The sequence below is a fragment of the Pygoscelis adeliae genome, unplaced genomic scaffold (assembly GCF_000699105.1).
Source record: "Pygoscelis adeliae isolate BGI_AS28 unplaced genomic scaffold, ASM69910v1 Scaffold36, whole genome shotgun sequence".
Taxonomy (NCBI): domain Eukaryota; kingdom Metazoa; phylum Chordata; class Aves; order Sphenisciformes; family Spheniscidae; genus Pygoscelis; species Pygoscelis adeliae.
In genome coordinates this window covers 3,843,176-3,854,133 of record NW_008824934.1, presented here as the reverse complement: position 1 = coordinate 3,854,133, position 10,958 = coordinate 3,843,176, and the positions used below count along the sequence as shown (strand labels likewise).

The window sequence follows — 10,958 nt, the reverse complement described above, 5'->3', positions numbered from 1 at the left end:
GGGCCGTCGCTTCTGGCGCACCTACGCTCGGCACTTGACAGAGCATCGCAGGCAGCCCTCGTGGGCCCCCGCAGCACATCTCCGACCGCCGGGGCAGGACGAGCGCAGAGCGCTGCTGGGTTTCAAGCCGTCCTCTTTAGGCCGTGCTGCGAAAGCTTCCCCGTGAGCCTGCCCCACTGACGGCCGGTTTTCTGCCCTCTCCTTTCCTAGGTGCTGATCATCGGTGGTGGCGACGGGGGAGTGCTGCGAGAGGTGGTGAAACACCCGACCGTGGAGTCTGTGGTGCAGTGCGAAATCGATGAGGTGCGTTGGGCTCCCAGCTGCGCGGAGGTGCCCTGGGCCTTCGGTCAGACGGGCAGGCTGCCCAACAAAAAGCAGCCCTACTTCACAGCATCCATGGGAGTTGCTGCTTCACCTGCTGTCCCTTGTCAGCAGCGAGTGCATTTGCTGCCGGTTCTGCTGGCGTGACACTGACAGCGCCACCTCTTTGCCTTACAAGTCATCTACGTGGCAGCTGGCAGCCTCTTTCATGTGATTTCTTTCACACACGTACGGTAGAGGCCCTTCCAGGCCAGCGTGGGCCAAGCGTGGGATCTGGAGAAGGAGGGCTCTGGCTTTGTGAAGGTGCTGCTTTTCCCTCTCTCCAAACGCAGAACAGAGTGCTGCTCCTGCCAGAGGAGGATGGTCGCTTCATTAAGCAGTCTCCTGTGACTGAAAACAGGAAATAAGTGGGGGGTATTTGTTTCCGTGACAGATGGGCTGGTCCTCCTCCTCTCGGTCAGTTTGTTCTGATATTTTACTTTCTAAGAAAGTTTTGCTGTCTTCTCAAAGCGAGGCTGTATTAGTAATGGGAAATACTGCTGTATGAGACTGCGTACCTTGTCTGCCAAGCTAAGTAGACATATGTGCCTGGTTTTGCACAAGCACTGCCCGACACCAGCATATTTTTTTGTTTCTGCCAGCTGTGAGAAGCTGGTCGTGTTCAGTACGATTGCTGGGCCTAGGGCAGTCTAACCGTTGTAGCTGTTTTAGAGAGAAAACCGTATCTTATGAGGGGATTGATATAATGACTATAGAGCAGAGGTGGGAATATTTCTCATCTTGCATCCAGAAACCTGCTGGCATGGTTTTATTTAGGGGGGAAAAAAAAAGTCTTTAGTTGAGATTACCTCTGCAAGTGATGTCCACAGGGAAAAGGAGTACAGAGCAGTCAGATCTATAATCATATTCTCTTAGTTCCTCAGGGAGCTTTTGAGGCTGCAAGTTCTTGTTGAGTTTGGCAAGGACAGATCAACAGTGTCGCTGAACCCTGAGGCCATAGGAAAGGGCTGAGTGTAGCTTGCTGGCTGAAGATGCCGACAGCTCTTGAGGATCTAGCTAGCAAGTCGGATTTGTGCTGAAGGCATGGAAGGAAATGACTCATTGCGCTGTTCTTCCAGCTGCAGCTGCCCAGTAGCCTGAGAAGCAGCTCCCTGTAGTGCCCTCTGATCGACTTGTGCTCTCTGTGTTGCAGGATGTGATCCAGGTATCCAAGAAATACCTCCCAGGGATGGCAGTGGGGTATTCCAGCGCTAAGCTGACCTTGCATGTGGGAGATGGTTTTGAGTTCATGAAACAAAATCAAGAAGCCTTTGATGTGATTATCACGGACTCGTCTGACCCCATGGGTAAGAATTCTGGCCATAAAAGGGTACTGCTTTGCACACTCCTCCTCCTTTCCTCTTCGGCCTACGTCCTGGAAGTAATGCCAGCCTGCCCAGGCTCCTTTCAAGTGAAAAGACTGTCGCTGACTTGGCTTTTTTGGTAGAGAAAGGGAAGGATGAAGACCAGAAAATTGTATTAGCAAGGCTTCAAGCCAGCTGTCACATTTCTGTCCTCAAAATTCAACTCTAGCAGCTATTGCTTCTGGCAGAGGGTTGATCCTTGAGTCCAGTAATCCCACGGGGGATACAGCACCATGCTGGTAAAGACAGCTTTGCACATGTGCCTGCTAATGAAGTAGTGGCTCATGTGCTGTTGGTGTAGCTACCTCGCCTAAAGATGGCTGTAGTGAGGTTGCTGTATTTCTGAAGGGGGAAACTGAGGTAGAGAGGGAATGTAGTTATGGCACCTCATTTTAGGGACCTAACGACGAGTGCCTGACTCACCTTCACTCTCGCTATAGTCAGCAGAGAGAGGCATCTCTAAGAGGCAGTTTGCAGCAGGAGTTGAGTTTAAAAAATGCTCAGTGAAGCAAGAGGCAGCTGCTAGGACTTTTTTTGGTAAAGGTCCTGGGCTTGCTATTGAGCAGAGCTAAAATCCTGATGGTTCTGCTGTGCTAGGTGCAGGCTGGGGTTCACCCAGGGTCAAAAATTTTGCTTCCAGATTATATCCAACACTTGTGATCACCGAAAAAACATTTGAAATGTCTCTTTTCGAGTGCAGTCCCTGAGCAGCCTGGGCATTCGGAAAACTCTCAGAAGCCTACTATCTTAGTCTTGCCCTAGACATAACCTCTTCACTCGCTTTTCTCCCAGGTCCTGCAGAAAGCTTATTCAAAGAATCCTACTACCAGCTGATGAAGACAGCCCTGCGAGAAGATGGGATTCTTTGCTGCCAAGGTGAGGATGCTGTCTCTGGGCAGAGGCCGATGCCAGATCATTGCATGATAAGTGTGAGGCACAAAGGGGACTCTTCTTGGGGAGACACAACGCAGGGAGTGAAATCCGTTTCAGCTCCCAGGTACGGGAGCATTTTTGATCTGTATACGTCAACTCGTTAACTGCTGGACTGCGCTTAGTAAAACTGGCGTAAGGGTCTTATCTTGCCTTTGAAACCACGTAAGCTGTGCACAGTAGAGCAGGTTTGGACTTGGAACCACTGTTAACCTGGCACAGGCCTGTGCAGAGAAGAAGGGCAGCTCTTACCTTGCATCCTGTCTTCCATTCTCCCTGAAGGTGAGTGCCAGTGGCTGCACCTGGATCTCATTAAGGAGATGCGTCAGTTCTGCAAGTCTCTGTTCCCTGTTGTGGAATACGCCTATTGCACCATCCCCACGTATCCCAGCGGGCAGATTGGCTTCATGCTCTGCAGCAAGAACCCGGTGAGTTTCAGGCACCTGATGTGCCCTTTTCCCCTCTGTGAAAGCACCTGCAGAGCCTGCCGCAGGCTGTCCCTTACAGAGCTTGAGCTGTGGCACTGAGCTCTCCCATCTGTGGGGCTTCTAGACTCAGGCTGGGCCCCGGCTCCACCAGCCCAGGGCCCCAGAGCTGCAATGCAGCTTGCTCAGTGCTGAATGAAGTGCAGAACTGACCAGTAATGTAACCAGCTGCGTTAGAAAAGGACCTGGTTTTCTCTCCAGTACAACAAACTTGGAAGGGAGGATGTCGCTACCAATTTCCAGAGCCTGTTAAGGCTTTGGCTTTTTGATGCTGGCTATTATAAAGCGGGCACCTGCTTGATAAGAATCAGCTTGCGACTAGTAATCTGCTCATACAGAGGCCTCCAAGTGAGAGTCAGTGTTAGGATGTGGGCTGGTAACTCTGTGTCAGGCCACTGAGGTCTGCTCTCTTCCCAATCTGCTGCATTACAGCAAGCCTGTAATGCAACCGTCACGTTGGTTTAGGGAGCCAGTGGCACTTCTGCTGCTGTATTTTATTTATCTGGGGCACTGGCAGCATGCACTGTGCCTGACTTAACGCAGATGTGGCTTCTGCTCTGAAGAGCAAAAGCCTTGCTTCTTAGATGCTCAGGCACAATCTGACAGCTTCATCTGGCACGTGGCTCACATGCAGTCTGACCTCATACGCTGACATCTGTGAACAAGAGCTAGTCACATGAGGTACGGAGTGTAAACTCCAGCCCTTGGGGCTGGAGCTGTGCAGAACCTTTGACCTCATACTAGAACAGAAAGTCATCTGTTTTCCTGCGAGTCCTCTTGGTTCTCTGCCATGAATCAGGATGCCTGTCACACAGCCTTTTGCTCGTTACCCAAACACTACAGAGCTACCTGGCTTCTTTATTGCAGAACACAAATTTCCGGGAGCCTGTGCAGCAGCTCTCACAGCAACAAGTAGAGGAGAGGAGTCTGAAATACTACAACTCTGACATTCATCGGGCAGCTTTCATTCTGCCAGAGTTTGCACGGAAGGTAAGAAAGGCTGTGCTGTTTCTCCAGTTCCTCCATCAAGGACAAGGTACGACTTTTCTTCGGCAGGAGTGGGAGTATACAGGACTGAGGATTTCCTGCAGCCCTAAAGGCTTCTGTGAGCAAGTCAGGGCAGGACAGCATTTTGTATGACATAGCAGAGTATGAGTCAGTCTGGGAAGACTGGAGTTCAGTTTGGAACTGTTCTTTGGGTTGATGTCCCATGCCTTCGTGGCAGATCACTCCTACTTCACGTACCAAAACTAAGTCCAAGAGCCTCCAGAACTGGTGTTTCCCTTTGGAAAGCTCCAAAAGTCTTAGATAAAATGTGGTTGTAGTTTCTAGTGCAAACCCAGAGAGTAAAGAAAGGATGCTCTAGCATAGTCTGCCTTTTTGAAGGATAGTCTGTATTTCTGCATCATTCCGTCATCTCCCAACTGGGTTGCAATTGCAGGTTCCAGAAAAAACCTCCTCAGAGTGCCCCAGGGATGAAGGCAAATGCCACGGTTGTGTTTCAGAGCCATATTCCTGCAGAGGACCGGAAGAGCTGCAGCAGGTCCACGCTGACGCTTCTTTGTCTTTGGCTGTCTCCAGGCCCTGAGCGATGTGTGAGCCTGAGAAGCTGCTTCCTTCCTTCAAGTTGGACCCTGAGATCATCAGTGATGTGGTGGGGACCTTCCCAGCAGACTGCAGATTTGCTCTCCACTGTGTGGGATTGTTTAACCCTTTGCCAGCCAACATTCCTTTTGATGATGTGTTAAAGATGATGGGGCATAAGCCAGATAAGACTATTGAAAAGGTCCAGTGACTTATTGTGTGAGGTCAAAACTGTTCTTTCCAGTGCTGGAAACGTAAGGTGTCTTTTTCCTTTCTCTCCTCCCTGCACCCATTCTAAATTCTCCCCTCCCTGCACCCACCTCCACCCCCTGCAACTGACATGATATATTTATAACTGACATGTATTTCTGTCTGGTGATCTTCTGAAACCTGGGAAGAGTCCAGAAGGGTCACTGACTCAGCCTTAAGCACAGAGAGTGAGAGCTTTGTGCGCAAAGTTAGCTTGCTCTCTCCTAATAGGAGCTCCCTGCTGCTGAGACGTTTTGACTGGTAACGGGTCTGAGCCTTCATGTCCCACTGCCCTTCTGCGACACCTGCACTGTTCTGCAGCACAGTCGGAGAAGTCACAGTGCAAACTGTTGCCGTTCACAATAGGTCTCCCTCCAACCCCGATGGAGTAGCAGTATTAAACACCAGCCAGGCAGGCTGGCAGCAAAGTCTTGTGGCTTTTTTTTTTTTTTTTTTTTTCCAAATTGGTTGGAAACAGAAGTGCTGAGGTACTAACAGGCTGACTCCTGTTCTTACCTCTGCTGTCAGAGTGGTTCCAAAGAATGTTTATCAATATGGTGATAGGCGCTTTATATATATAAATATAAATATATATATATATAAAAAAAACCAAAAAACCTTAGATCCATTGCCTGCTGTTAAGTACTGATGTTGGGGAGTCAGTTGTGCTGACAAATCTCTCATCTCAGTCATGCTGAGATGCCTCAGGCCTGGGTATTTGCTAGTCCTTAGGAGGCATCATTATTTCTAATGCTGCCCCCAGAATCCCCAGATGCGTAAGCTGTTTTTTGTTGTACTCTGTTGTGAGACGGATCTGCCTTCACTTCTTTACTTTTGTTTTAAAGACTCCGTACCACCACTGTGCAGTGGGTATCTTCCCAGCACAACCACTGTGCAGTTGTCACTCCCTTGCAATCAATTAAACACTCGGCTCTGGTTAAGGTGACATCAGTGTGGGTCAGCGTGCTTCTTTGGGGAGAGTGTGGGGGTGGAAACAGAGATCCTAAAAGTTTGTTGTGCATGTCAGAAGACATCCTGCGGCGCTCTGTAGTTGATCTGACTTCCTTTCTCCCTTGCCTCTAGGGATGATCAGTTACCACCAAAAAATAAGCTCTGAAGAGTGATCCCATTGCATGTTTTGTATTGTAACCTCACTGCGATAGCTCCAGCTTCCATCATCCTCTATGCTGCAGAATTCAGTACTTTATATGCAAGCTAGTCTCTAGCCCAAATGCTGCCTCTGCTACAGCTTTCCAAGCTGTTTTGTAGCTGCCCATCTCCCTGCTAGCATCACATATTCCTGTCAATCACTGGCCCCACTCAGTTGCACCATCCTTTCCTCTGCAAAAATTGCGGTGGCTTAGTGGCTCCGTGGGCCTGAACCAAGTACTGAACTCAAGCTGAACAGGCTGGGAACAGTCGCTAGGTGGCATCAGGAGAAGACAAAAAAGCTCCTTCTGAGGGAGGCTTTTTGGCTTGATAAGAGAAAACTAGAAGGAGCAGACTTTGGCAAAGGTTGAGGTTGGGCTTTACCATAATCGTGACCCTACAAACAGCATAGATGGTGCAGGCACTGTGTGCCTACAGCAAGGGACTTCTGTGGTGTCAGTATTTCCTTTCTCCCCTTTCTGATGAGACTTGCCACTTCTTTCCCAATGCCCCCTTCTACTACCAGTATCAGTACAGCTTCTTTGTTGTCATAAGGGTTTGCAAAGCATTGCTAAGCTGCAGAGCTGAGTCTGGATCTCCTTTATATTCTTGTGTTGAGAAGATCACACCCATTTTGTCTCTTAATTGTCTGGGTAGCTGTCTCCTTTTTCCCCACAGCTACTGATTAGTTAGGGCTATTCAGGCATTTTCATTGCTCAACTCTTGTATTTTTACTATAAAGAGCAGACCAGTAATGGAGGCTGGTTCTAGCTGCTCCTGTTTAAATTGCTGTGGGACCTGAACCCTGTTCAGCCCTTCATCCTTGACAGAAAACTACCTCTGGCACTTTCTCTCCCCTGGAATGGGAATCAAGACCAGCACTGTAGTTCAGGAAGGCCTTAGAGCAGCTGCCAACTAGTAACAAGTTCAAGCCTTCCACCGACCCTTGGTGAGTACAACAATGCCCAGGAGGGAAAAAGCTTCCTCAAACCTGTTGCTAGCCGCCACGCAGCTAATTATTCCTTCTGTTTCTCTGAGCTCTCTCCAAATTTGTAAGTTCAGTGAGTGGCCAGTGATGAGAGCAGGAAGACAAGGGCGTTTGCCATCTAAGTCACACATACTTTGTCCATAGGGTCCTATATATAGTTTCTGAGTCACTTCAAATCACTCTTCTTTACAGGCAGTTTCAAATACTTCAGTGCCTTGCAATAGGTGAAGACATGAGATCAGTGCCTGAATCAAGCACTTGTTAACAATGCAGCAAAAGAGGGAGCAAGAGTTTGTGCATCTATAGCTAGTTCTATCTGAGCAGCTCTGAGCACTTTATGACTGTTAGTCACTCCTGTGCTGAGAGCTGCCACAAGGTCTACGTGCCATTTAAGCTGCTAGAATGGTATTTGGCATGGCAGTCATCTCTCAGGCAATTGTGTCTACAGATTGATTATCCCTCCCACAAACATATGAGGTCTGAGCTGTTAGGCTGCAGGCTGCTGTGGTCAAGGATGCTGGTGATTGAATTGCGACTGGCTATTTGGGTAATGCCCAACAGGAGAAAACTAATGGGGCCTCATATAGAATTGAGCAGTGAACATTCGAAAGCAATCTTTGCAGTATCTCCAGGTGGGCAACTAAAATACTTGAGTAACTTTTTCAGAGATTTAGCTGGCTTTTGCCCAAGGCTAGTCAAGCAAGGCTGTTCATAAGCAAAGATCCACAAAGATTTTGTTTGTCTAGACATGCTGCAGTCATGTTCCAGCATCTTATTAAGCTAGGAGCACATGAACAGGGGTAGGCTTTGTCCCAAGTAACTTACAATGTAATATCAGTCAGAGCAGGTGGAGACAAGTGAGGGAACAGAGCCTGATGGGCTTTAGCACATCAATTGCTTAAGCCTCTTGGCGCCTTTTGAACTGTGTAAGACGCCCTGCTCTGTGCTTTACTCATTGAGCTAACTCAATTTTTAGAAGTTCAGAAAAGAGCTTAAAAAAGTTAAGAGAAATCTCTTGCCTGTATCTCGAGCCCTTTCAGCCAGTTAATTGGCACGAGTGTCGTATTCATCCAGAGCTAATGTTATCGAGGTCTGGCTGAATTATTGATGGAGCTTGGCTGGAGCAAGAGACTGCTGAAGTAAGAATGACAATTCATCTTTTATCAGAGAACAGCAGCCTCAGTAAGCAAACAGTCAAAAAAGTAGAAACAAGTGCCACCAAGTTCAGGGAGAGGAAAGTTCCTTTGGTAAAATGGTGGGGGAAGAAGAGGGAAAAGTGTGGACAAAAGCATGAAACAGCAGCTCAGGTCTAACAAAAGAGTCAGACAAAACATTAAAAAGTAAGATGAGAAATTTAACCAAGTTAAATACTGAGAAGTTCAGGTGACGCTCTTTCCTGGTCAAGTAGAGGATGGAGTTAAGTACTTTTAAAATATGCAAAAGGTGGGGGATTAGAGCCAGGGAATCTCAATTACAGCACAGTGATGTGTGAAGCAGATAAAGGCGGAGGGATTATTATGAATGTTAGGGATCTCAGCGGCAGGCCTTTCAAGGACGCCAGTTCCGTGGCTAAAGGGGTTTGAAGTGCCGGTGGTGAGGACCGAGCGCTGGCTGGAGCAGGGACCCCGCAGGAGGGGGCTGCCCTCTCCTTGGTACTGAACGGCTGCTGCAGCAGCCCACGGTCGGGCATCTCCGGGAAGGAGTTTGCTTAACAAAGCTAATTCTGTGTGCCAGGGTTAAGGGCAAGATGATGTATGTGATGACCCTGCATGTTTTTCATCCCCTTCAGCTGTAGGAGAGGAGTAACCAGAACCCCACACTACATGGAGCACGTGAATTCCTGTTTAAAGCTCCCCCAGCCGAGCGGTCCCTTCTGTGGTGCTGGCAGTCTCACAGTCCGCGTGTTAATGTCCCTGGTGAGCTCTTTCTGACTGAATTCCCACAAGGCGCAGTGTGTATGCGATCCCTCAGGAAATCCAAATGGTAAAGAAACATTTCCGTCCAAGTCTTGTCCAGCCAATCTTGCCACTAACGGGACGAGTCTGGTATAACAGAGGTCAGTTCATATGTCAGTAGGCGGGAACCCCAGGGGTCCTCAGCCTGCTTCACAGCCTGAAATGCCTCCTACTTGGAGACGGGCAAAACATTTTCAGTGGAAAATAGAGGTATTTTGAAATAGAAGTGTTTCATAGCACATAGTTATTTTCAAGGAAGACTTTTGGTGGAATAACTGAAATGTTTAACTTCGCATACATTTTAAAATAACAAAAGGTTTTGAGAATACCACTGAAGCGTTACACTTGCCCTCCCTTCATCCTCCTGCAGTCCCTTTGGGGTTGACAGACAGAGAAGGTAGCACAACTCTCCCTGCTTCACCTCCCTAGAGAGCTGTAACAGGCTTGTAGTCGTGCGTGCTCTGACAGCAGCATCCCTGCGGTACTCCCCTCCTCCTCCCTGCACCTGCTCTGCAGCTCTTATCAGAGATGAGTGGGAGCAGTAGGCTCCAGCCCACGCTCACACAGTCTATTCCTTCGGTTTGTTAGATTAGTGCCGATTAAAAGCCGTGGCTGGAACAGCCACCTGCATGCTTCTCGGAGGCCCCTGGGGAGCGCAGTGCGAGGGAATACTGCAAGCCTGGCCTGATAAATGAGCTGTGATTTCAGGCCCATGAACAAATTGGTTTCCCCTTCCAGGAAGGCTCACAACTGTCAGCTGACTATTGCTTTATTTATTGCATTGGCCTTTGCAACTAGGGACTCTTGAGGCAGAGAGAAAGGGTTCCAATGACAGGAAAGCAGAAGCATTTGAACCCTTCCTTCAGCTGCAGCTGAGTGCCTCACCTTTGGGAACCAGACTTTGTTCTGGAAGCCTGATGCAATTCTGTTATGTGCTTCAAGACATGGTGATCTGAACCCAGACCAGGCAACAAATGGGCAGAAGATGGCAAATATCCAGGCCATAGAGGAAAGCAATTGAGAAATTACCTCATTCCTTAATGTGGCATTTGGTGCCAGACATAGTCTTAGCTTTTGTATTCCAGCAATGCCCAGTCTTCGCTGCTGTACAGACGCACTGAGGAGAGGTCAGGGACCTCTTTCTTGAAAGATAAAACCTCTCCCATTGCATGTTGCTTGTGCACCCTTAATCACAAAAAGATGGAGGTTGTCCTATGTGATTGTGTAAGCATATTCTGCTGTACTTCTGAACCCACTCTGCAACTCTGCTGAAGCCACGCTAACTGTGAGCCAAAATCCTTGGATAGCCAGGCCTTTTCAAGTTACTCTATGCTGAACTTCCTTCTGGAGCATCCCCACCCTTACTAGGTTCCCATGGATGTGTTCACGGGTATGCTGATTTCAGATACATCTACCCTCACTGTAAAGTGGTAGAAACCCACTCAGACCATGTGCAACTCCGGACAGAAGAGAGCGTCAAGGAAGAAGACTTCTAAAGGGGTGAGTCAGATAACAGAGAGAGAAAGCAGTAAGAGGAAATCAAGGAAAGAATTGTCATAAATGTTTATTCCTCCAAGGGAAGACCTTTAACCTTTCATGTACAGAGTGACAAGCATTTAAGGGTTGGCAAAAAAATAAATTCAGGCCTTCTTAAAGGTCAGACAGCCAATACGACAGGGAATAGGGAACAGTAGGAATGAAGAACAATCCTGGTGCTATATGTTGAACGCTTTCCAGTTACTAAAAAGACCATATTTTATCACCACAGAGTTATTTTACTTCCTTTGGGGAAGGAGGTAAATGGGGATCTCCCCATCACCTATGATGGGGCGATGGTCAGCAGTGGTGGTAGCAGAACCAGCAGGGTCTCTGCAAAGGGGCCAGAGGACCAGAG

General features: G+C 48.3%; 1 protein-coding gene across 1 annotated transcript in view; it reads left to right on the top strand.

Moving 5' to 3' along the window:
• Window positions 1–5,456, top strand: part of SRM (spermidine synthase) — a 6,855-nt gene extending 1,399 nt beyond the window's left edge. Inside the window, exons 2-7 of the mRNA XM_009325280.1 lie at window positions 211–303; window positions 1,514–1,667; window positions 2,517–2,600; window positions 2,937–3,082; window positions 4,007–4,129; window positions 4,721–5,456. Of these exons, the coding sequence (XP_009323555.1) occupies window positions 211–303; window positions 1,514–1,667; window positions 2,517–2,600; window positions 2,937–3,082; window positions 4,007–4,129; window positions 4,721–4,738 (618 nt within the window). The 3' untranslated portion in view covers window positions 4,739–5,456. The remainder of the gene's footprint in view (window positions 1–210; window positions 304–1,513; window positions 1,668–2,516; window positions 2,601–2,936; window positions 3,083–4,006; window positions 4,130–4,720) is intronic.
• The last annotated feature ends 5,502 nt before the right edge of the window (window positions 5,457–10,958 follow it).